Genomic DNA, 23,886 nt, shown 5'->3' on the forward strand with positions numbered 1-23,886 from the left:
AGGATGCAAAGAAGGGAGAAACTCATTTCTGCTCTGGAAGAGCTGGAGACACTTCTAAAAAGAGGTGACAGTAGGCTGGACCCTTGAGGTTGAATAGGATTTGGCAAATGTAAAGGTTTCTAGGTGAAAGACTGACGTGGCATGGGTGTGGTGGTGCTGAACATATTTGGAGATTGGAAATGATATGGTACACCTAGGGCCTGGGGCAGAGTCCCGTATGGAAAGGGTGGGAGGGGAGGGGAAGGGAGACAGCAGAGTGCCGAGGAAGCCGGAAAGGGAGTTTGGGGTCAGGAGTACAAAAATGGACATGCGATGAAGTTGTCTCTTTGGGATATTTGAAATTTATCAAGACTTTTCACTTGTTAGAGGTTGAGAGAGAGAAAAGGATGATTAAGAATGGGGCCGGGCGCGGTGGCTCAAGCCTGTAATCCCAGCACTTTGGGAGGCCAAGGCGGGTGGATCACGAGGTCGAGAGATCGAGACCATCCTGGTCAACATGGTGAAACCCCGTCTCTACTAAAAATACAAAACATTAGCTGGGCATGGTGGCGTGTGCCTGTAATCCCAGCTACTCAGGAGGCTGAGGCAGGAGAATTGCCTGAACCCAGGAGGCGGAGGTTGCGGTGAGCCGAGATCGCGTCATTGCACTCCAGCCTGGGTAACAAGAGCGAAACTCCATCTCAAAATAAATAAATAAATAAATAAATAAAATAAATTAAAAAAAAGAATGGAAGTAGGCTTGCTTGGTACCAGGCTGTCTCTGTTCCTGGAAAAGGCATGCCCAGCTACAGAGGGTAGTGCTTTCTGACCTTGAACCCTAGTAACCTCAAGGGCAACTAGTATCTCTCCTAGCCTTGGATGGAAGAGTCTCATCCAAGCCCATTATTCTTTTAGACATGAGGGAACTGAGGCCCGGGGAAGTTGATGATGCTCTCTGTATGAGATCTACAGAGTAATCAGTTGTACCACTACCTTCTCTTAATGCTCACTTCTGAAAAGCCCCTCCCATGTTGCACATCTTAAATCCCTTCACAGTTCAAGTGGTTGCTATACAAGGCCTATACCCACCTGACCTTTTTGTTCCTTCTGACCAGGCCAGACTTGTGAGAAAAGGTGGTCTGACTGAAGGCTGGGAAATTAGAATGATGACTGTATGTTGCCTGGCTATTAGACTTAAAAAATGCTTTTAGGTTTCTGGGGTCCTTCTCTGAGATATTTTAAAGGATTCACCATGCCACGAAGTTCATGTCTTTGTTTATATCCCCCCACCCCCACTGGCACTATTCCACATGGAAATGACTGTGATCTGGATGACCTGTAGAGAGCAAGAATGTATCTGTGTCCTCTGCAAGAATAGAAGCTATAGTTAAAAGACCTGTGCACCCACAGAGGAATGGACGTGGAATTAAGCGTAGTATATAATTAGAATAGAACTATGGAGAAGGCACATTTTGGTTCCTAGAGCTTCTCAGCTTCCTTCTGACAATTAAAAAAGGTAATGTATGGTCAGTTTCTTTCAATAAAACAAAGCAAAGGGATCAACTGGTGTTTTCTAAAGTCTATCTGTGTTTAGGTTGCACTGATTGCTTGTCCAAGGCAGACTGACCTGCATCAGGCCATCCTAAAGGAAGAGAGGTCACAGCTGGTCCCCTCACATCCAGAGGGAAATTTTAAAAATGCAGTAAACTACTGTGCAATTATGGATTGCTTGGTACACCAAAAAGTGATTTTGTCACTGAGGCTGATGATCAAGCAACATCTGCTACTCTCTGCTGTGCCCACTGGGGTGGGCCCATGGCCCCCTTGCCCACCATGAAAGAAAGAGCAGGCTGTTCTGAAGACATCTTTATTCCTGCTGAAACATGGGGCACCTGGTCCTCTCCCTGCTTGTCCCTCTCTGGATCTCATCCCCAGATCATCCCCAAAGTACCATTTCCAAAGAAGGTCACCGTATATAGGGAGCTGCTGAATAGCTGATTCCTGAGTTGGCCGCCTGAACACTGATCACTTTCTCCATCCTGATCCCTTCCAGACAGTGTCCCCCACTAAGGCTGCTGTGCATTTAGAAGAAGATACTTATGCTCTCAGCACTAGTAATAACTATTCACAATCATAATGAAGAGAAAAACTGCTCTTGTCAGAGTATCAGTGCCAGTTGAAAAGGCAGCTACAAACAAACTGTTTGAATGTTGATGTATCTCTTCAAGTTGGAATATGATAGAGGTCTCAGAATTGGCCTTATCCTGCTTCCCCTTTAGAAGGCACTCTGTACGGGGTTGGTTTTTCTACTGGCTGCTTTATATCTTTCAGGGGAGCCTATTCTTGAGCCTGATGTCAGAAGACAAGCATTGAATTAGCACCGAGAAGTCTGGAGGAGTCACTTACATGAAATCATTTGGCCTCTGACTTGTAGTTTCTCAACAGTAAAATGGGGATAATCCTACTTAGCCTACAGGGTTATCAGGCTAGGGTGAAATAGTATATGTGGAGGTGCTTTGTGAAACACTATAAAGACCTCTAAAGGATTGGGGTTAACACCCATCACTGTTACGTGACTTAGCTGTTTGAGAGGGATTAATTTCCTTTTGCTTTGTGGTACTTGTTGAACACCTATTGTATACTAGGAGACTTTGTCTTGGGCCTGGAGCTAGGACACAGGAGTGGGAAGATGACAGATTCAGTGTGTGTGCTCATGAAACTTACAAAGGCACCCTTCCCCAATACAGAGGCTCTTCTTCCTGTAGCAGTCCCATATGCACCTGCTCACAGGTAAAACAGATCTCTTCCTGGCCTTCAGCGATCTCTAATCCGATGCTACAGTCAGGCAGCAATACAACTTCTTCCCACTAAAGAGTGTTCTCGGGTGTTTAAGAGCACTGAAAAGAACTGAGAGGAGTTATCACTTTTCCCTGATGAAAACCCTCTGGCCAATGAATGTACTCAGAATAGTATCTCATGGGTGCTCTGTGGTACAGTGTACGTGGATACTAATCAACTATTCAAGGAACATATGTCCTTTATTGGTAAACTTTCAGTTACTGAACATGCAGAAGCTGAATTAATTTATTCAGATACAATTGTGGTACTCGCTATTTTTTCACTTTTCTGACACAAGGAAATTTTTCAGACATGTTGTCTAGCCTTTAAGAGTAGTCTAGTGAAACCAAAGTAATATGTGAGAAATGAACATCTTCAGTGCCATCACTGAGGCACCCTGTCATACTAAAAGTGATTCCACTCACTTTAGGATATACTTGAGTACATACAGATAAGCCTTATGCAGGCTTTGTGTAAAATTCCCGTATCTATACCTTCGTTTGCTATTTAATTATTGTCATCTATGTATCACTCTACTATGGTGTTCTGGGAATTCTGTTTGCATTCACCCTCACACATTTATAAACCACTGGCTTTATTCAAAAGGCACTTCTTTAAAGAGGACTTAGCTAGTGCTTTTTAGGCAGTACAGGATAGCCATTGACTTGGGACTAATTAAAAGCATTTGCTCTGCCTTATCTATACAACCACCTGTGAGAAAAGAGAGTAGGAAAACTTTGGAAACCACCTGAGTTTTTTTGTGCCTCCATTGCAAAGACTTCCTGGAGGTTCCTAAAAAAAAAAAAAAAAAAAAAAAAAAAACAAAAAAAAAAACAGAGAGAGAGATCTGCATGACAGATCTTAAGCTTCCCTAAACGAAAAAAAAAAAAAAAAAAAAAAACATTTTATTTTAAAATAATCCTCCTTCCATTCTGAAAACAACAGTGCTTTCCAATAAATTGGTACCAGTTGGATTAACTCCTTGGAGACCCTGGCTGCCATTTTTCAGTCAGTTTTCTCTCCCAGCATCCCTAGAGCAGATTAAAATTCGGACATTTTATAGCCTCTGTGCACAAAAATAGTGAGATTGAAGCTAAACTATAGGGGCTTGCTCTCAGCTAGTTCAATTGAATTAAAATAACACATACTTCAGCATTTTGAAGTACTTAGCCAGGGTCTAGTTATGCAATGCGGATTCTGAATTTAAAGACTGTTTTTTGTCCTCTCACAAACAGTGAGCCAACCTTGAAGAACAGAAAGCTGCTTAGCACCCAAATGAACATGATTTCTTAAAGCAGGCATAACACCCCTGGCTCCATTCCAGAACTCGTTCATGCCACAGTTCATCTGGATTCCTATAATTCCTGTATGTTCCCATATCTTAATTGCTCATAGCTGTGTTGCCAGTACAAACAGGATGAGGGAAGAGTGCACACCCTTAATGAATACATCTACCAACCCTAAGAAAGCACCATCATTTGAAACTCTTAATGTTCTTTCTGCGGCACTAAATGGCCGTCTACTGAAGTGCTGATATGGATATCTGGTGACTTAATGTTTCTTCTGAGCAATGCTTACTCCCTACCATCTTTATATTCTAGCTAGAGGGCTACCATTTGGCATAAAGAAAAGTTCAGACTTTCCATTCAGCTTTTCTTTCTTTCTTTCTTTTTTCTTTTTCTTTTTTTTTCTTTTTTAATTTATTTATTTTCTTTCCATTCAGCTTTTCAAGGAAGCATATTTTGAAACAAATCCCTCAGAGTGCTGATTAATAGGGGGTGGGCAATCTAGGCCAAGGTGGGTTCCAGAACCTTCCTGAGTTCTGTCCCACTGGCCATTTTCCTTGATGATTGGCAGTAGGACACAGCTGGCCTACTGATCCCCCTTGAAGAAGATGTGCTGCTGGGCACACTGGAGGTCATTGTGGTAAAAGTGTGTGCCTGAACAGGTCCGGAGCCCCTGCCCATGGACTTGGCTGTGTCCCTGGCATTGAGCAGCACAGTGGGCAGTGCCTGGTGCAGAGGAAACATCTCAGAAGGACTAAGTTCTAGTGTGAATTCAGGTCCTTTTCCACCTAAACAAACTTGAGGGAATGAATCCATCTACCAACCCTAAGAAAGCACCATCATTTGAAACTCTTAATATTCTTTCTACACTACTAAATGGCCACCTTGAAGTGCTAATATGGATCTCTGGTAACTTAACGTTTAACTTAACAAACTTTGTTCCCTCTCTGTGAGTTTTGGGGATTGAATGAAATAACATTAAGGACCCTTCATTTTATTACACGACACTGTGCCTTGCAGTATCATTTAACACATGAGTGTACACGTTCACGACATGAGACTTCAAATCCTTCTCAGCATATTTTCAATGAGGACACAAATCAAATAAGTATACACTGAATAGGAATATATTGTAAATATTGCAGAGTATAAATGTAAGAGGATGACATCTGAAAAATGACCACAGACTTGTAACTTATTAGATATCCAGAACACAGAGAATATGATGTGAGTGCAAAGGTCAAAAAATAGAGAGAGAGAATAATTCAGTGTTGGGATGCATTCATAAAAGCATACAGGAGCATTTTGCTCCCTGGATATCACAGGGTTCCACACTAAAGAAGGTGATAGTTCTACTCTATTCTACCTTGAGAATTATGTTCAGATGTAATGGTTCAGGTTTCATATTGGGGCAACGTAGATATCAATTAGAAAAAGTGAGTGGCATTGATGACAAAACGTGAAAGGAAAGAGGGGATGTGTACTTAGAGAAGAAAAGAGATGAAGATGAGAATATGCAAAAACTGACTTCAAAACTGGCTTGATCTAAGTAGGATCAAGTGGAAGGGGAATAGATCACCTTGTGTGGCAGAACTAGAACCCCCGTGGTATAGTTCTTGAGGAAAGTAACTGAGAGCCCAAGGTAGGGAAGAACTCTTGTGCAGTTGGAACAATGGTCAGAGGCTGAAGTGGGCCACCCATCTGCGTTCTAAGTTCCCTGACACTGAAGGGTTCTGAGAGTGACTGTCTTGTCTTGTCTTGTAAAGAAAATAAGATTGCCGTAAGAAGAGTTAGATGCCTGTAAGAGCGAGTGCCTAATAGGTGCCAGGCAATCTCTCTGTGTGCTATCATTTCTAATTTCAGTAAAGACTTGCAGAGAGACTGAACATCAGCTGTATTTGCTTTTTACTTCTCTAAAACTGGATAAGACCGTGGATTCTCTTCGTATTTATTCCCTCTCAAGCCATGAATTTACTATGCTAGTAGTAACAGCCCGTGTCACTTGGTTGAGTTGGTTAACAGCCTGCAATCCTAACAGGGTGTGCCCTGCCACTTATTAGCTTAGGCTTTAGGGCAGAGCAACAAATCAGCACAGTGCCTCAAAGTAATTAGGCAATTGCCTTGCAGAAAAATTAGGCCACAAGCAAGAAGCTTACAGAAGACACAAAGAAAATCTCACAGTACAAGACATGCATTGGCCATTACATGCATCACTGCTATAATTTTGAAAATATTAGAGAAAGATTTTTGGGCTAATAAGGAGCCGCTACACCCATTAAGCATGTCAGAAGTCCATACTAGTCATTGCAGAGCTGCAGGGAATGTGCATTTGTTTCTGGAAAGGGGAATGTTGGCGTTGATTTGTTGTGGGATAAGATGCTTTCTTTGCAGAGATGAGCAAGAACATCCAGGGCTGTGTGGTTTAAGTCCTATTTTGCCAATGCTTAGTGTCATCCTGCAAAGATTTTACTCTTCAGTTCTTAATCCGTAAAAGGGATCAAAATAAAATGTGCTTCTAATCTATTAAAAGATTAAGGATGAGATCCTAAATGTCCAAGTTTAATTCATTAAAGGAATCAACACAGGCTGGCTTCCTTCTAGTGATCTTGCTTGTAGCCTTTGCTGCATTCTAGTATAGTATATGGTTATCTGTGTCGTGGGTCATTGGCCTCATTAAAAGCCATGAATGGACCAAAAAGATGACCATTTTGCTCCCTGGATATCACAGCAAACAAAAGCACAGATTGAAGGGAAGAAAGAAAAAGAGGAGAGAAAGAAAATGGAGCAAAGGAAGGAGAAAAGCTAGGAAGGGAGAGAGAAAAATAAATACATTTATGTACTTTTAAGGATGAGATTATGGCGAAGAAGAGCTGCTTCTGTGGCCTGTTCCAACTATAAGGACCACCTGCCCTGGTGAGGCCATTGGGAAGGGACACATCACATTCATGGTTTACCTGCCCGCAAACATGGGTCTAGCCATGCTGTTTTCATGCTATGGGCTCTGAGATGCCTCTAGGTTAGGCATTGACCTCTTAACAGCCACAGTTGGCCTGCCTTTCGACACCCAGTGCTTTTACTGCTAACACCCAGTACACCCTACACAAATTGCCTGCACAACCCTGAGCCTGATGAGAAATGTAAAGGAACTGAAGTGAAATAGGTGTCTCTGTGTAGGTGGGGTTTTATGAGGATGATGGAAACTTTGGAGTAGAAACTAGAAACCCCATGTCTGACACAGTTCGAGAAAACTAAACACCATGGGCCGGCACCACTGTTATTTTACTTTTTTTGCACAGGGTAAGAAGGAACCCAAACACTCACGCTGACAGTACGCACAGTCTCAAATAGCAGCTAGATGAAGGCCAAGTCACATAAGCTGATGCTGACACAATTAGAGTCACCATTGCCAGCAGCTCGTCAAGTCTGATACCATCCCCCTCTCGGAGACTCTGTCTCTACATAGCAGATGCTCTGGTGCTGTGTTACATTTAATAGGTGGGATGGCCGCAGAGAAAATCAGAAACCACCGCTGATGCGCTGTTTATTTCTCAGTCATTTTATGTTAAATTGCTGTGACTTGAATGTCAGCAGTGTTTGGGATGTGGTAGTGAAATAAAATCCGTATCTAGTGTGCCAAGACAAATTTCAGAAAACCCCAGAACACAATTGTCTTGGTTTCTTGCTGGCTGTGTCTGTGCACACACAAATAGTAGCTAGCTTATTGCCCTCCAACCACTTGGTGGGTCGCTTGTCTTGCCACACTCTGGGGGATGGCTAATGAACCCCAAACTACTTCCTTCAAAGCTGGGGATGTCAGGAATGAGGGACCACTACATACTCATTAAGCATGTCACAAGTCCACCCAGTCACTGCTGAGCTGCAGGAAAAGTGCAGTCATTTCTGGAAAGGGAAATGGGGAGTTTGTTCTGTTCATTCCAGGGGCTTGGGCATAAGAGCCAGGGGATACCACCGAGAACAGCAGCACAAGGCACCAGTGTATGGGGATCTGAAAGACCTCGGGCAATACTGGTGTTAGGAAAGTGCCTCTCACTGGGAAACTTTCACACTGTGTGAGCCCCCAGGTCTCCAAATTGGGGTCACTCTCTTAGGGAGTATCCATGAAAATACTACGACCTTGCATTAAAGTTTTTCAAGCTTTATTGCAAGGTCAAACTTACTTCCAATAGAGGAGGAGCTGCTGCCTTGTTATTTTATTTTTATTTTGTTGCCACCTTCCTCCCTTGCTCTGTTGGTCTTTCTGCCTGGGGTGGTAGTCGTGCCTTCAACTCAGGGCTCCTTTGCACAGAAGGCAGGATATTGTACTGAAAAGCTTTTGATCCAAAGGCCAGCCTCACTTTGACTTTAGCCCAAAGTTATTTTACTTTCCTCACTCTTAATTTCTTTATCTGTGAAATGGGGATGATTTAAAAAGGTCTTTGCGGTGATGAAGTTAGAAAAGCTATTGTAAAATGAGAAGGGGACGTGAAGCAGAATTCTCAGTCTGCAGTGAGATCAGGTCATTCCTTCTGGAGTATGGAAGGTAGGATGGACGTATTTATTCCTCTAGTGACACTGAGTAACCAGAAGGAAGCTCGGTCAAGTGCATTGTGGTTAGACCATCATAGTCTAGGACAGAAGTTCTGAAACTTGAGTATAAAAAAGAATCGCCTGCCATTCACCCAGTAGGTATAGTATGGAACCAGGTAGCAAACCTATTAAAAAGCCCCTCAGCTGATTCTGATTCAGGGGGTCAGTGAACGAATATCTGACTAACGTAGTGGGATTTAGGGGAGAAAAACAATTTTTGGAGGCTCCATTTGTGGAGAGCATTAAAATGAGCATGATGTAATGGCAGGCTGGAAGTGAGCTGTGAGGCCGTCTAGCTCACCTGCCACCACATTCAGGAAGCCCCACTGCGTCTTGCAGGACAGAGCGCAGCTTGTGAATACGCCGCTATTCCAGTGAGACCAGTGACGTGTGATCTCTCACAACCGTGAAAGAGAGTGAGTCATTTTTTTGACTCTTCTAAATTATTAGAAAATTATTTTTATATCGAGTCAAACTGTGGCTTCTTGGCTATATAGAAAGTAAGTCCCTGAAATATTTGAAATCCCTTAAGGGATTTGATATCTCTAAGTCTTCCCTTCTTCAGTCTGAGTATTACCAGTTTCGTTCAGTGAAGGGTGCTGATCCTGGCTGCACATTAAAATCATCTGAGGAACTCAGAACTAGGTCCACCCCAGCCAATTAACTAGACTCCCAGGGCCTTCAACCCAGGCATCAGGATTCTCAAAGTTCTTTGGTTGATTGAAAGGAGCAGTCAAGGTAGACTATTACTCCAAATCATAGAGGAATCCTATTTTTTCACTGTAAGAGCTTTAGAACTCTTCCCCTTTTCTCTGTCTTACTCTTTTTTTCTAGGTGCTTGGGCCAGGTGCAGTGGCTCACACCTGTAATCCCAACACTTCGGGAGGCCGAGGTGGGTGGATCACCTGAGGTCAGGAGTTCGAGGCCAGCCTGGCCAACATGGCGAAACCCCGTCTCTACTAAAAATACAAATAATTAGCCAGGCATGGTGGTCGGTGCCTGTCATCCCAGCTACTCAGCAGGCTGAGACAGGAGAATTGCATGAATCTGGGAGACAGAGGTTGCAGTGAGCCAAAATCGCTCCATTGTATTCCAGCCTGAGTGACAGAGGAAGACTCAGTCTCAAAAACAACAACAACAACAAAAAACTTGATGTGTCCCTTTGTCTTTCTGTATTCCTTTGTAGATTTCTTTTCTTTTGTCCTATATTTCAGCGGTTCTCAAATGTTAGGGTAAATAGGAATTGCTCAAGAAGTTTGCTAAAGTGCAGACCACCATTCGCACTCTTTGAGAAAGACTTATATAGGATCCATATAGCCACTGCAATCAGCAGAACCTGTGCTGCCTTGCAAACCTTCCCTAGGAGGGGGACTAGCTTGGATTTGATGTTCAGGTAATTGGTGAGTAGTACCTCAGGCAGGAGGATAAACAAAACCTTCAGGCCACTACCGATTCCGTTCATACCCACACCTTCTGCATTTCACTTTGAACTACTGACCTTTCTGGCTTATCTTGGAAAATCCCCAAGGACACTGAGACCAGTGCTCATCTGTCCTTCAGGACTCTGGTCAGTGCTGACTCCAGGAAGGCTAATGTTAGACACTCAGGTCTCCTTCTTTTCCCCTGGACTTTACTAACGTGCTTTTAATTGTTAACTAGCACTGGTTTCACCAGCTAGGAGTCAGCCAATATGTAGTCACACATTGGTTCTCAAACTTTGATGAGATGGTGCATCAGACTTTCCTGGATGATTGGCATTTATCACAGATTCCCAGGTGAGGCTGATGCTGTGGGCTGGGAACCTCACTTTAAGAATCATTGCTTTGGCCAGGCGTGGTGGCTCATGCCTGTAATCCCACCACTTTGGGAGGCCGAGGTGGGCGGATCACGAGTTCAAGAGATCGAGACCATCCTGGCCAACATGGTGAAACCCCGTCTCTACTAAAAATACAAAAATTAGCCGGGCATGGTGGCAGGTACCCGTAATCCCAGCTACTCGGGAGGCTGAAGCAGGAGAATTGCTTGAACCCAAGAGGTGGAGGTTGCAGTGAGCTGAGACCACACCACCGCACTCCAGCCTGGGTGACAGAGCAAGATTTCATTTTGAAAAAAAAAAAAAAAAAAGTCCTAATATGAACATTGTAGTGAGAGGTGAAATTGCGTGATGCAGAGCTGTTTGGTGAAAAGATAGGATTCTCTTGTCCCCCTTTCTAATGATGATAGGTTTATATAAAACAGGTGAAATATTAAAGGATGGTGGTGGGGAGTCTGTGAGAACTTTGGTGACTATAATTTCTCCTATGTAGGAAAAAGGATTCGAGTAGATAGTGTCATGTATAAACTGCCCCAGGACACTCAGCTCCTCCTGTTCTTTCTCTCCTCTTCTAATTAAGTCTGTCAGGCAGTCAGAGCACTCTCTCGGGGGCATTCATGAAATGCCCACTGACCACTTGGCAGCTTTGTTGCGGGATGGGAAAGGAGGCAGAGAGGAAACTGTGTCGAAATTTATGCTAGACCCAGTGCTCCAATGTTCCATCTGCTTACTTATGGAATCCTGACAATACGATCCAATACAGATGAGGTAGAAAATTCTTTACTTCATTATATAGACGAAGAAACAGGCTCAGAAAAGCCAGCTAATGTCCCTGCTGCCACATAGCTAAGAACTGCTTGATTCAGTTCAACCAGTTCATTCTTAACTGGATTAGAATTCAGATAGCCTTGGCGGTCCTAGTACATAAGAATCCTATAACTCTCTGAGGCTTTGGCAGGGCTAGCTACAAAATTTGCAGAATCCTTTTTCAATAGGAAAATATGGGGCCTCTTGTTCAAGAAGAAGGAAAAGGAGTTCTATTAAAGATGCGAAAGTATCAAACCTTTTCCTTTGTTCCGTGGCCTCCCTCTCTCTGTCTCTCTCTCACTCTAAGTGTCATGGTGTTTTTTTATGTGCTGTTTCATATTGTGCTCGCTTGGGCACGGGGATGCTCCCAGAGTGACAGAACCTGCAACCCACCAGCTGCTGGGGTCCCCCTGCCATAAGCCCGCAAGATTGATGACACATTGAGCCAGGTATCTCCTTTCCCATGGGACTGCCACTTCAACCTGTAGGATTAGAAACTCTGCACTGGGATGTGCTTGGTACCTGGATTAAGAGGGTGCACTAAAATCTCAGAAATCACCCACTGAAGAACTCATTCATGTCACCAAAAAGCACCTGTACCCCAGAAAGTATTGAAAAAAAAATTTAAAAAGGAGTGGGTGAGAGACATGTTTCTAACTGAGTTGCCCCCTGAACACATTGTGACACTAACAGCTTGTGGTGGGGACAGCTGCCACCAAGCCCTGCCCTGAAATGGCATAGGTTGTGTGCCTGACCCCAACTCTCACTGGGCAGAGGAAAACAGTGGCCACTGGGTGGGCCAGGGAAGGCCAGGTGAGACTGGGGACACCAGAGGGCAAGTGGTAGGAGGTAGAGTGTCCTGGGCAGGTGGACAGGTGACGGGAGGTGGGATGGAACAGGGCTGAGGTCACCAGCCCTCTGTGCATGCTCCATTGTCCTATAAGACTTCACTTACAAAGCATCAATTCAAAGATAAAATGATTGAGGATTTCAAGATGGTGACTATAGATGCCACAGAGCACTAAATTCAAGTATGAGATCTTTCTGAGGATGGAGACCCTGTGCATCTGTGCTGACCACACGCTCATGAAGTGCACCTGTGCTGACCACACGCTCATGAAGTCCACCCTGGGCTGGCCACACACTCATGAAGTCCACCTGTGCTGGCCACACGCTCATGAAGTCCACCTGTGCTGGCCACACGCTCATGAAGTCCACCCTGGGCTGGCCACACGCTCGTGAAGTCCACCTGTGCTGGCCACACGCTCATGAAGTGTACCCTGGGCTGGCCACAGGTCATGAAGTGCACCCTGGGCTGTGGAGAAAAACTATAAGGAAAGATTTGTGAGTTCAAGTAGCTTACATACAATTAAGTTAGTAAAGTATTTGGAGCAGATACAAGTCAATGTATAATGTTTATACAGTAGTATGTGATTAAGTGCTATATTTAAGCTTTTTGTATACTGTTACTTTGGAAATTAGTGACCAGTTAAATTTTCTCAGTTTTTTTCCCTCTCTTCCTTCTCCAAAATATGATTTTACAGGCATGTGTGGCCAGAGTTGAGGTGAGGGGGACACCACTCAATGACATACTGGAATCTTCTATGTGCAAAATTTTCCCTGGGAGGAAGGCCCATGAGAAAGCCTGGGAGGAGGACCAGAATAGGCCTCCTGGTATGAAATCCAAAGCGTTGAAGGAAAATCGATTTGATTGAACTGAAAAAGTAGGTCAGAAATTGAGGGAAGGAGTGGGCCAGGATGTGAGTGTGGATAAGCTGGCAAAGGTCAAGCTCAAGTACCTGACCACCTGGCAATGGAATAGGAGCTGGGATGCGAATTACAGAGGACTTGAGAGAGAACTCCCATTCCGAAGAGGGAAATGAGTTCTTGGAGGAAGCAGAGGAAAAAGCTCCATCCCTCCAAGACTAAGTGGGTGGATCAGAGCTGCACAAGCCATTAAACACCTACCCCGCACTCCCTAAGTGGAGGGCGGGAGCCTGCCGCGTCTGACTGGGTGTCGAGGGGCCTTTTTGGGTCCCCCTGCTCCCTGAAGCCATAGGCGTTTATGAAGTAAAGGCAGGGTCACAGACTGTGCCAGAGCAATTTACAGCAAATTTGTCTTTCTAAATGAGGAGACATTTGGCCAGTTGCTCACGTTCCTCAGCCAGCCAGGGGGCTTGTGACCCAGAGCAGATGACAGCACAGGACAGCTGGCATCGACCCCTGGAAGGAGTCGTTGGTTCTTCAGTTGACGGTTTTGACCGCGCTCTCCTGTGCTGCAGCAGGAGCACAGACAGGGAAGGCAGCCGGTTCCTCCTGGCCTGGCCTGGCCTGGCCGCCTCGCTGTGGTTACAAGAGCAAAGCAGAGTGGCTGATGGGGGCTGCTCAGCAGTGCTTTCACTGTGTGCATTAGCTACTTCTACTTATAAAACAAAAACCAAAAATGCAGATTTGTGTTATTAGACAGTTGAAATCTAAACAGCCTAAATGCTTATAAGAGCCGGAGGGGAGGAGGGCTGTTTGCCAACGTATAGGAAGTCCAGCTGAACAACTGTACTTAAACTAGTGAGCTACTCCTGTAAATATTTGCAAACGCCCCTTCAAAGCTCAAAAGCCTAGGACAGGATCACTGGAGGATTTGCTTAGAAGAAGAAGAAACAAAATTGACCTCATGGTCCGAGGCAGCCATAAAAAGAAAGAGTGTGGATGGGCAGAGGACCAGAAAAGGAGAAAAAAAATGGTTGAAAGTTTAATAAACACAAAAGAGATAAAAATAAATCTCAAGAGCACTTATTTACAAACTGGATAGAAGGATAAGATTGAAGCGGGTGGGTGTGAAAGATGGGCGTTTGTGAAATGGAAGAGGCCTGCAGGGATTCCACTGAAAGAGGGGGAAAATGAATGAGATGTTTATTCTTCCTAACGACAGGAAACACGCTAAATTAACTTCCCTCTTCCAGGATGCGCCTTCAACGATGTTTGAAGCTTCTGCTGTCTAATGCAGCGGCTATGTGAAGATGAATGTATCATCAGCCTATGAAAGGTTTTGGCCAAGAGGGTGTGCAAAGCCAGAGAGCCTGGCCCTAGACCGGCCTAGGGTTCTCTGGGCATCCAGCCTGTTTTCAGCTGAGCTGGTCAGCATAGTACCAGCTGTTCCAATCATGGGGGCGGTCATATTTCAGAAGGGAAAAAGTTCTATTTGTTCTCAGCAGCTACCTTGTCAAAATGCTGTGCTAGGGGGCTCCAAAAGCCTTTCTGCGCATACCAGTGCTCCCTAGCCGGGAAGCTGCCCACAGTGAGTTTGCAGTGGGATGCGCTGGGGCATCACCATGTCTGCATGAATACTTTTTTTCTCTGAAACCTGAATACTTTGGATTTTTGGGGTTTTTTGTTTGTTTGTTTGTTTCTGAGACTTCTGACTCATGGGTTACAAAGCCTCAATTCACACAGTTATTTTATGAACCAGTATGGAGCAGACCGGTGTAGAAATCCCCCCTTTCTCCATGAGGCTGTGTTCTAAGCGTCACACTTATATAGGCGAAGGAGAAGGGTTGGGAGAAAGTTCCTATGAAGGAAAAAATTCAGAGCTCTTAAGGAGAGAACACGTTGGTGTGTTCCTAGCATCTTTTTTTCTTCAGTGTAATCGTCAGGGCATGGATTTCCCAAGAAATCACAGAAGGTATTTATTTCTATTTTAAGATCGGCGAGATGGCTCATTTATTTAATAAGAAGTTAGCATTGCCAACAGTCAGATGCCTGAGTCTTTCAAGAGACTCCTGTTGATGACCAACTATGCAAATAGGATATTTGGTGAACTCCATGTATACAGAACCCTGTTCCAGATACACGGGAAAGAAGAAAGACTTGGCAAATGCAGTCTCTGCCCTCAAGATTCTTAAAATTTCACAGCGGGAACAAAATAAACAAATGTAATGCAGAAGTCATAAAAACGTTTATAAAGACACATGAACAACTGTGAATGATTATTTGTAATGAAGTCAGATAATTGAAGAGTGAGTAGAAAGAAGTGGAGCCACCAGAGTTGGATGGAACATTCTGGAAGGGGGAAAAGAGTGGCCAGGAGACTTTTGAAGATTGTAGAAACATACCTGCAGCAAGTGGTCTGCACAGTGTAGGTGCTTAATAAATGAATATTGTATTTGAAAGCATGGAGTTAGAATAGGACCTGCTCTGGTCTTTGTATAGCTTCAGTTGTATATTCAAAGGCATTGGCAGATTACTAAAAAGAATCACAGCAACACCCTAAAGCAGGCGTCCCCAAACTTTTTACACAGGGGACCAGTTCACTGTCCCTCAGACCGTTGGAGGGCCGCCACATACTGTGCTCCTCTCACTGACCACCAATGAAAGAGGTGCCCCTTCCTGAAGTGCGGCGGGGGGCCGGATAAATGGCCTCAGGGGGCCGCATGCGGCCCGCGGGCTGTAGTTTGGGGATGCCTGCAGCCTAAAGGAACCCAGGAGCTTTACTGATTGATTGATTGATTCATTCATTCATTCATTTTTGAGATAGAGCCTCACTCTATTGCTCAGGCTGGAGTGTAGTGGTGCGATTTGGGCTCACTGCAACCTTCGCCCCTCGGGTTCAAACAATTGTCCTACCTCAGCCTCTGGAGTAGCTTGGATTACAGGCATGTGCACCATGCCTGGCTAATTTTTTTATTTTTAGTAGAGACGGGGTTTCACCATGTTGGCCAGGGCTGATCTCAAACTCCTGACCTTAAGTGGTCTGCCTGCTTTAGCCTCCTAAAGTGCTGGGATTACAGGAGTGAGCCACTGCACCTGGGCTTCCCAGGAGCTTTAAATTGTCGTGTACTATCAGCAACCCTGTATTTTGCATGGTTTAGAACTGAAGGAATTTGTGCCGATTATTTTTCCTGATTAGCCAGGATGACCTCCCACCAACAAACATTATCCTGAATAAAGAATTTTAATACTAGAGCTGATATAAGCTAGTATGTGGGCTATACTTTTGTTTATTCAGATTTCCTCACCACAACTTGACTAGAGATTATGTTAAATCATACGTGTGTGAAAAACTAAAATATGAAAGCCAAAAGAGATTCGATACATGAACCCAGTTAAAAGAAGATTATTTGGATGCCAAACTTTCAAGGAAAAAAAATACATGGGCAAACTGCTTGCCATTAGGAACTAGTTTCTTGGCACATCTGATTAAAGTGTGTGCAGGCCTGACAGCTCTCTCCAGGCATCAACTGTCATAAACTTGTTCCAATTCAAAACCATCTAGGGTTTTCCACCACTCTGTCAACCTTCAAAGGATGGGGTTAACTGCATGCTCTCAAATGGAGTTGGAAGTGGTTTGTTAATCTCTATTAATTTGCTGCTCCTGTAACTAAATGCACATGTTTATTTTATTTCTTCTTTTTCTGGTTAAATTGTTAATGGTACTAAATCGGCCATCAGAAACGAAATCATTCTGTAGATATTTCCCTTATAGTTTCTTGGGATTATCTCACGCTATGGTCTTTTTTGAAAGTACAATGGATTTTATCGTTTTCAATGATTGCCCTAACTTTTTACAGATGCCATCCCGCCCACTTTCTACAGACCCTACTTCAGAATTGTCCGATTTGATGTCTCAGCAATGGAGAAGAATGCTTCCAATTTGGTGAAAGCAGAGTTCAGAGTCTTTCGTTTGCAGAACCCAAAAGCCAGAGTGCCTGAACAACGGATCGAGCTGTATCAGGTAATGTTCATTTGGGGTTTTTTTTGTTTTTTTTTTTTTTTTTTTTGAGACAGAGTCTCTCTCTCTCTCTGACACAGGCTGGAGTGCAGTGGCATGATCACAGCTCACTGTAATCCTGAACTCCTGGGCTCACTCCTCTTGCTTCAGCTTCCCGAGTCACTGGGACTGCAGGAGTGCACCACCACACCCAGCTATATTTTTAAAAAACTTTTTGTAGATATGGGGTCTCACCATGTTGCCCTGGCTGGTCTGGAATTCCTGGCCTCAAGTGATCTTCCTGCCTTGGCCTCCCAAAATTTGGGGATTACAGACATGAATCACCATGCCTGGTTCACTTAGGTTGTTTGAGTGGGCAATCAGTTTGAGGTCTTAGAGTAAAAGAATTCTAGTGTCTTAGATTTTCTTAGCTGATATATAAGCTATTCTATAAACTCACAATCATGATATAGGCCCTCATTTGCTATTTCTGTTATAGTAATGGCTTGTTCCTAATCACTCAGGAAGAAAGAACCTTTAGAATGAAGTGTTGAAGCTCTGAGCACACTTCATGTTGCATGAACACCCTGCATGTATGTATTCTTGAGGGGGTTTGCTTCCAGAAGACAGCCCCTTAAACTGGAAAGTCAGATAACGTGGGTCCAGTTCCTTCCTGACGAGGGGTCAGCTGACCTTCCTTTTCTCTCCTATGGCTGTTCCTTTCTCCCTTTCTATGATTTTCTCTTTGTTTTTCTGTTGTCTTCTGTCTTCCTGTCTTTTTCACTTTCTTCCTCTCTTTGCAACCTTCTGTCTCTCTTTTTCTTTTTGAGACGGAATCTCACTCTGTCGCCAGGCTGGAGAGCAGTGTTGCAATCTCAACTCGCTACAACCTCCACCTCCCAGATTCAAGTGATTCTCCTGTCTCAGCCTCCTGAGCAGCTGGGATTATAGTCACGCACCACCACACCCAGCTAATTTTTGTATTTTTAGTAGAGGCAGGTTTTGCCATGTTGGCCAGGATGGTCTTGATCTCTTGACCTCGTGATCTGCCTGCCTCGGCCTCCCAGAGTGCTGGGATTACAGGCATGAGCCACTGCACCTGGCCTGCAACCTTCTCTCTCTTTATTAACCTTATTCCCTTTCCTTTTCTTTTCTAATTCTACTATCTCCAGTCCACCCACCCAATACACACACTCACACACACACACACACACACACACACACACACACCCTCTGGGTATCCCTTTTCCTCCATTATTTGGACAGCCCTGATGTCTACTGTTCTCATATTTCTAGTAGAGTGGAGTTGGTGGGCAGCTGTGTCAAATTATAATGATAATGATGTTGAAATGCTAACTTACTGAGATTTTCAGAGATGTTCTTAAAAGCTTGTTACCCGAGTGTAGTCCACAGGGCATCTGCATCAGCATCACCTAGGGGCTATGCGAAATGTAGACTCTCAGGCCCCACCCCACACTTTACAGAATCAGAATCTCCATTTACAATTCCCAGGTGCTTCTTATGCACAGTAAAGGACCGCTCGACAAATCCTGAGTCTGGTGCAGCCTTGTAAACAGGGAACTTAATACATCCTGGTGCTGTATGAACAGGGGTACTCGCATATAGGGTATAGGCGGGGAAATTTCACCAGGGAGCTGACATTTTGGTGAGGCCTTGAGAAGCACCTATTAAAACGGGATGAGGGATCGTCATTCTTGGCAGAAAGAGCAGCCAGTGCAAAGACAGTGTTGAATGGGCTTGCTGAGGGTACCTGGTGCATGGATGGCACTCAGTGCCCGAAGGTGAGGAGAGACAGGGAGAAGGTGGCTCTCCAGGGAGAGTGTGTAGAATGACACTACAGAGGATTAAGAACAAACCCCTTGGGATCTCCGCGATAAGGGGTAGTAGATCTATATGATATGTATGACAATATGATTTTTTTTTTTTTTTTTTAGACAGAGTCTTGCTCTGTTGACAGGCGCCAGGCTGGAGCGCAGTCTCAGCTCACTGCAACCTCCACCTCCCGCGTTCAAGCAATTCACCTGCCTCAGCCTCCCGAGTAGCTAGGGCTACAGGTGTGCGTCACCACGCCCAATTAATTTTTTTGTATTTTTAGTAGTAGAGATGGAGTTTCACTATGTTGGCCAGGATGGTCTCGATCTCTTGACCTAGTGATCCGCCCGTCTCAGCCTCCCAAAGTGCTGGGATTACAGGCATGAGCCACTGCGCCTGGCTGACAATATGATTAAAACATGGGATTCCTTGAGAAAAAGAAATTGGCATCTATGTGCAGAAACCTCTAGTTTTTCTGGACTCTAATTATATGGAAATTTTGATAATTAGGATCAAAATTTTCTTTGTATTTATTACAAGAATGGAGAACTACCATACAAATGTATATGAGACCTGAAGAATAGTTTAAAATACTTAAAGCAGTCATTTTGTTTTCTTTTTCTGTTTTTTGAGACAGTGCCTTGCTCTGTCATCCAGCCTAGAATGCAGTGATGCAGTCATAGCTCACTACAACCCTCAACTTCCAGGGCTCAAACCATCCGACAGGTGTGCATCCCCACGCCTAGCTAATTTTTAGTAAAGATGGGGTCTCGCTTTGTTGTCCAGTCTGGTCTCAAACTCCTGAGCTCAAGCCATTGTCCCACCTCGGCTTCCCAAAGCGCTGGGATTATAGGCATGAGCCACTGTGCCTGGCCCCAGTTTGAACTCAAATGAGCCAGAAAAAGAGAGGTCATATTAATGACCCAGTTTTAAAGTACTAGTTCACATGTGTGTTCATGAGGAATAATTCTTTCTTATTTAAATGAGTCCTCAATAACTTGTTTTTGGAGACCTTTACATCCTAACTTGCATTCTGGGTAGCACCCATGGGCCAGCCGTTGCTTCTCACCCCCAGGTCGGACAGAGACCATGCTGGTGTGACCAGACACTACGCTGAGCTCAGACACTATGCTGAGCAAACAATCCAAAGTATTGTTTCTGGTGATCCTCATAGCGATTCTATGAAGTTTGCACAATGAAGTATTCTTCTTTTTTTTTTTTTTTTTTGAGATGAAGTCTCACTCTTGTTGCCCAGGCTGGACTGAATGCAATGGCACGACCTTGGCTCACTGCAACCTCCACCTCCCTGGTTCAAGCGATTCTCCTGCCCCAGCCTCCCTAGTATCTGGGATTATAGGCACCCACCACCATGCCTGGCTACTTTTTTTTGTATTTTTAGTAGCGATGGGGTTTCACCATGTTCCCGAGGCTGGTCTCGAACTCCTGACATCAGGTGATCCACCCACCTCTGTCTCTCAAAGTGCTGGGATTACAGGCATGAGCCACCACACCCAGCTTGAAGTATTCTTTCTGCTGTTATATTCTTTCTCCATTTCACAGAGAATGATGCTAAATCCTAGAGAAATTAAGTAACTTGGCCAGGGTCACACAGGTAGGAAATGGCAGGGCTGGGATACAAATCCACCTGTGACTCCCAAGTCCCTCCTGCTCCTCACTACATACTATGCTATTCCTAGCAAATTTTCCCCTTTCTCTTACCCTTGGGATCAGCCAGAATAGAATAATAATATGACAAACTAGGCTAGAGGATGAAATAATATTTGGAGGGAAAGCAAAAACTGGTTCCTATGGAAAAAAAGCCAGATTAAGGGTAGCTGGATAAATTACAAGATGATTTAAACAAACAAATAACATGGCTATGTCTCCTTTTTTTTCTCTCTTTTTTACCAATGAAATCACTCTTAAATTTCCTTCTGTACTGACGACAGCCTCATAGTTTGCTCTCTCTGGTCCTACTTTAGTTATATGACTTCAGTAAATTGAAGGCAGGGTCTCCTGGATCTCGTTACCTGTAATGTAAGCTGCTAAGTCACTATTATTTCATGGCCCCTTGACCCCGTCCTCCGAAGAGTAGCCTCTGCCAGCAAGCTCGCCAATGACTGTTTTCCTTCCAGAGCCCATCTCATCTCCAGGAAAGGGTGTTTCTCTTGAGGCTAGCAACTTAGAGGAGGACCTTAGTGAGTTCTTGGTGGATGTGGCTCAGAGGTTTCTGCGGCACTGGCTGCTCCATGACTCCAGCAGCAAGATCCACATGGCTTAGAGTCCCTCGGTTGAAAGAGGAACAGCCCAAGATGGAAACTTTTAGTTTGGAGAGGCATGGGCATGTTCACTGTCACTAAACGTGGGCATCTGGAAGAAGAAAGTTATAGCAGAAAAATATAAAACAATAGCATTTTTTAAGTCTTTCTGGGGCTCAGCCATACACCTGCTGAAACACAGACAAGGTCTAGAGAGCAAGTCAAAGAGATTCTTGAACACCCCAAGAGAAGACAAAGCACACCCACCATTGACAGATCAGAAGGGCAGCCTCTTGCTTTTTATTGTTTCATCTACGTTGATTCTCTGGAGGACCGCAGGATGTTAGAAGCACTGAGTTAGGAGGGTTTGAGGAAAATAACCTGACAGCAGCAGCAGGTCCTTTCGACCCGCAGTCCCCAACTTTTTTGGCACCAGGGAGCAGTTTTGTGGAAGACAGTTTTTCCATGGAACATTACTCTTATTGTGCTCTTTAATTTATTGTAATATATAATGTAACAATTATACAACTCACCATAATGTAGAATCAGTGGCAGCCCTGAGCTTGTTTTCCTGCAACTATACGGTCCCATGTGGCAGTGATGGGAGACGGTGTCAGGTCATCAGGCGTTAGATTCTCATAAGGAGCGCACAGCCTAGATTCCTCACATGTGCAGTTCACAATAGGGTTCTTGCTCCTTTGAGAATCTAAGGCCACCCCTGATCTGACAGGGTGGAGCTCAGGCGTTACTGCAAGCAATAGGGAGTGGCTGTAAACATAGATGGAGCTTCGCTTGCTTGCCTGCTGCTCACGTCCTGCTGTGTGGCCCGGCTCCTAATGGGCCATGGACGGGTACCGTCCAGATTTGGACTAAAGATTTTGGCCAGTGCATCACAGTAACACTATCTCAGATTATCAGGTCACAGAAACAATGTCTGTTGTGGACAAGTTTTCTAAATCTTACCCTGTTGATAGTTAACCCCCTTTCCATCTCCTTGGCTTCCTGTCTGGCTTCTGACTTTTGCTTCTGGCCTCTTTATTTGGAGTCCCATTTTTAGCATGGTGTTCTCCAACTTTCCTCTTGTCTCCAGCTGCCATTTGGAGGTCTTTGTGGTCTTTGGTAATAAGCTCCCATCTCTCCCATTGCAGGAATTGATGCCTATGATAATAGCATTGAATTATGAAGAGGAGGCTAAATTATAGTCAGGAAACTGAACATATGCAATAAATTTTACAAAGTTTCGCATCCAAAATTGCTGAAATATTATTTTGGGGGAAAAAAAAGACTTGGTGCTTAAATGGGCAGATCTTGAGCTATTTGGAAAGCTCAGCTCTTCAGAAGAACACAGCCTCTGAAGTTCTTGGATACCCTTTGATTACCGTATTACTTGACGCTCATTTGGCATCCTACTCCCTATAGGAAGACAGGGTGACTATGAAAAGGTTCTCAGGTTGTTTACATGGTTGTATGGATGACTTATTAGGATTCTTCAGGACACTGATTTTCAGCAGGAAGAGAGTGTGTAGGTATGTACATGTGTGCACACATGCCTGTGAACTTACATGTGAGCGTTGGCACTCCCCCAAGTTTTGAAATCCCCTAAGTTTCGAATCCCTTTGAATCTTTTACAAGGACTAACCACAGTCCCCTTCAAGGAGATTCTGATTTTCCCTGGAAAGGAAAATGAGAGTTGCCTGGGCACAGATGTTGGTTTCAAAAAGCTGTCCTGGTGATTCACATGTGATTGTTCAGCTTTGGATCTTCCAACTGGAATTCACAGATTTAAAGTATAGCCCAAGATTTTTGGGTCATTCTGTCTCATAAAAATGCCTCCAGGTATTCTGTATAGAGTCATACTATGAGACTGGATGGACCTAGGATAGCAATTCTATACATGAGTTCGGGGTTTGTCTTGTCCAGAGCTGTGAAGGTCTATTGTTTCTCTCCGCCTGGGACAGTTAGGACACCCATGCCTCTGTGGAAGTCACTCTGAGCTTGGCTAAAACTCAAAAGCTTGTGAACCTCAGATTCTCCTTTCCCTCCCCTCTCTACAGATCAGTCTGTCAGAACATTAATGAATGATAGTAAAATAAAATCCTTCTGTCCTGCTTTCTCTAACCTCTTTCAAGTTAACAAACTCTAAATAGCATCTACCAGTGTGATCTAGATATGGCTTCCCGTGTATACCAATAATGAAGAGAATCTGAAAGGGATAAAGTTCTCTGACAGAGGAAGGGAAAGAGCAGAAAACAAAGATGAAAATTTTTTAGATAGTAACAATCCTTGCCATATTTTTAAAGCTTTATGCCATAAGCAGCCTTTATTTCAATATGTTCAGATAAAAGTCCAGTGCTCTAGGAATGCCTTCAAACCCATGATAGTTGTTATAGCTCTCAGCCTATTTGTAAATTTGAACACAGAGTTTCCTCTGTATACATGATTAAGATCATGACCAGAGTTATGAGGTAGAGGGAGAGAAAATAGGAAGGAGAATTGTCTTCAAGTTGAACATCTCCTGTAAGAGCAAGAACACCTGCCATCTTGGAGTTGGATAAACCCCCATTTTACACATGAAGAAATGCCTGGGGAACCTAATGACCTATCTAAGGGTTCCCATAACTTCGTGGCCCTAAATAATTCTTTGGGACCACCAAAGAATACTTATATTTAAGTTTGCTAACCACAGAGGACTATCCAGTATTTCTAGTTTCTTCTCACCAACTCACACCCTTTCAATACTTCTCATTTAAAACCTTACCACCTCCAGAATAATAAGATTCA

General features: G+C 44.0%; 1 protein-coding gene across 3 annotated transcripts in view; it reads left to right on the forward strand.

Annotated features, from left to right (window-relative positions):
* TGFB2 (transforming growth factor beta 2) overlaps positions 1 to 23,886 on the forward strand; it is a 92,771-nt gene that overhangs the window by 39,345 nt on the left and 29,540 nt on the right. For all 3 annotated transcript variants that reach the window (XM_003930344.4, XM_039463466.2, XM_003930343.4), the window contains one exon: positions 16,875 to 17,038. In XM_003930344.4, coding sequence (XP_003930393.1) covers positions 16,875 to 17,038 — 164 coding nt within the window. The remainder of the gene's footprint in view (positions 1 to 16,874; positions 17,039 to 23,886) is intronic.

Source organism: Saimiri boliviensis, chromosome 14, assembly GCF_048565385.1.
Source record: "Saimiri boliviensis isolate mSaiBol1 chromosome 14, mSaiBol1.pri, whole genome shotgun sequence".
In the NCBI taxonomy this organism is placed as follows: Eukaryota; Metazoa; Chordata; class Mammalia; order Primates; family Cebidae; genus Saimiri; species Saimiri boliviensis.